At 38.1% G+C, this 1,961-nt stretch overlaps 1 protein-coding gene across 1 annotated transcript in view; it reads left to right on the top strand.

Annotated features, from left to right (window-relative positions):
* Positions 1-976: 976 nt before the first annotated feature.
* The window catches only part of LOC112139258 (NACHT, LRR and PYD domains-containing protein 14), a gene marked incomplete at its 3' end in the record, with an annotated part of 14,683 nt that continues 13,698 nt past the window's right edge, over positions 977-1,961 (top strand). Inside the window, exons 1-2 of the mRNA XM_024262007.1 lie at positions 977-1,266; positions 1,351-1,948. Coding sequence (XP_024117775.1) covers positions 993-1,266; positions 1,351-1,948 — 872 coding nt within the window. The remainder of the gene's footprint in view (positions 1,267-1,350; positions 1,949-1,961) is intronic.

Raw genomic sequence — 1,961 nt, 5'->3', positions numbered from 1 at the left:
ATGGTCCTTGCCATCAGTACCTGATGCTGCGGGCCATAATAAAGTTTAAATGAAAGTGAGTTTAGCTTAAACAAAGTTTTATACATCAACATTCTAATTTTTAATAAAGAAACAATGAAATATGAAGTGATGACTCTCAGTAAAACATTGTTTACATGTGGTTTCTGAAGTTATCCAAATGTCAAATAAATGATTGAGTCAAAACTTTTAAGTCCCCCTTCAATGAAAATCCTGTTTTTTGAGTTTTTAACATGTATGTGTGGCATTTTTCTTGTGAAAGAGAACAAATGTAATTAAAAAATAATTTTGTTTTTGCATTTTGGAGTATTTCTCCTTTTAAATCAATCAAACTGTCTTGGACAGACTCTGTTTGAATGAATGATCTTCTTTCATCAACAGCTCTGCTGCACATGCACTAAACCCTCATCTGTTCCTAGTGTCTAGTTCAGGTTCTGGAGAAGAGAAGATGGTATCTTCACATTGACTGCAGTCAAATGAGCCGCCGTTCACATTTCTGTGGTCAAATCAGCATCACTGGATTTTTGGTGTGAGTTTCATCCAATACTTACGGTAGCAGGACTGAGAACGCTGGAAAATCTCCACCAGACTCCACGGAGCTTCTTGATGTGACCACGGAAATGTGAATGGCGTCCCCTAAAATACATTTGATGGTCGTTCATGATTTCTACAAAGTATAAATATAAAGAAAGACATTTTTAAAGCAATAATGATATTAAAGATTCTGGAACAAAGACATTCTGCTCTGATGGATCATATCTTGATAGTCATGAATCCACATCAGCTACAGTTATTTTTTGTATCTAAGTGAACAGAAAAACCCATCTGTGAGTCAGATAGTAGGATCCAGTTCATCTTAAACCCATGAAACTCTAGTTTTCATTAAACTCAGGAGATCAACCAGCGATGTCAGTGAAGCTGATTTTACCAACTGACTTCTCTCTATTCTGCTGTTCACAGAGGAGAAGAAGAAGATGGGTCCTCCAAAGATCCTTCTAAAGATTCTAAATATTCTGGATCAGGAGAAATTTAAAAGATTCAAGATATATGTGACGAGTGAAGATTTCCTGGAAAACGTTCCAATAATTCCACCCTTTAAACTGGAAGACAAAAGCAGAGAAGAGACGGTGACTGTGATGTTCCAAACCTACAGTGTTCACACTCTGAAAGTCACTAAAATAGTTCTTCAGGAGATGTCTGAGAATAACCTGGTGGATAAATACATCACAGACCTCCCTGAAATTCCAGGTGAGTCAATGAAAGATTGCAACTTATTTTTTCAATTGTGGCGCTGAAAGTAAAAACAAACCTTGTTTATGTCCGTTCATTCAGAGATCATCAATAATTGTCATCAAACATTCAAACCTGAGACACAAAAGACCTTGCACCGTGTTACTGATGGAGTTGAAAACAAAGAAAGCCCTCTGGAGCAGATCTTCACAGAAATCTACATCACACAAGGAAGAATTGAAGAGTTCAATAAACAGCATGAAGTCAGACAGATTGAAGCAGCACGAGGGGAAACAGATGACACAGAAGTAAACATTGACCCTAAAAATATACTTGAACTCTCACCTGGAGAAAAAGGACCAATCAGATTAGTGATGACAGTGGGCGTGGCCGGCATCGGGAAAACCATCTTAACACAGAAGTTCACTCTGGACTGGGCTGATGGCAAAAACAACCAAGACATCCACTTCATCTTCAGGATGGAATTTAAACAGTTAAATGGGCTGAAAGACAAAGAGCTCAGCTTTGTGGATCTTGTTCATCGGTTCTTCCCGCTTATCAAAGAAGAAGGAATCTACAGTTTTGAAGACTTCAAGGTTCTCTTCATCCTTGATGGTCTGGATGAATGCAGAATTCCTTTGAATTTTAAAAATCCTGAAACTCTGAGCGACATCACAGTGCCTGCTTCCATAGATGTGCTGCTGACAAACCTC

Source organism: Oryzias melastigma, unplaced genomic scaffold (assembly GCF_002922805.2).
Source record: "Oryzias melastigma strain HK-1 unplaced genomic scaffold, ASM292280v2 sc00586, whole genome shotgun sequence".
Taxonomy (NCBI): domain Eukaryota; kingdom Metazoa; phylum Chordata; class Actinopteri; order Beloniformes; family Adrianichthyidae; genus Oryzias; species Oryzias melastigma.
The sequence above is the reverse complement of the archived record's forward strand: the minus strand, read 5'-3'. Positions and strand labels throughout refer to the sequence as shown.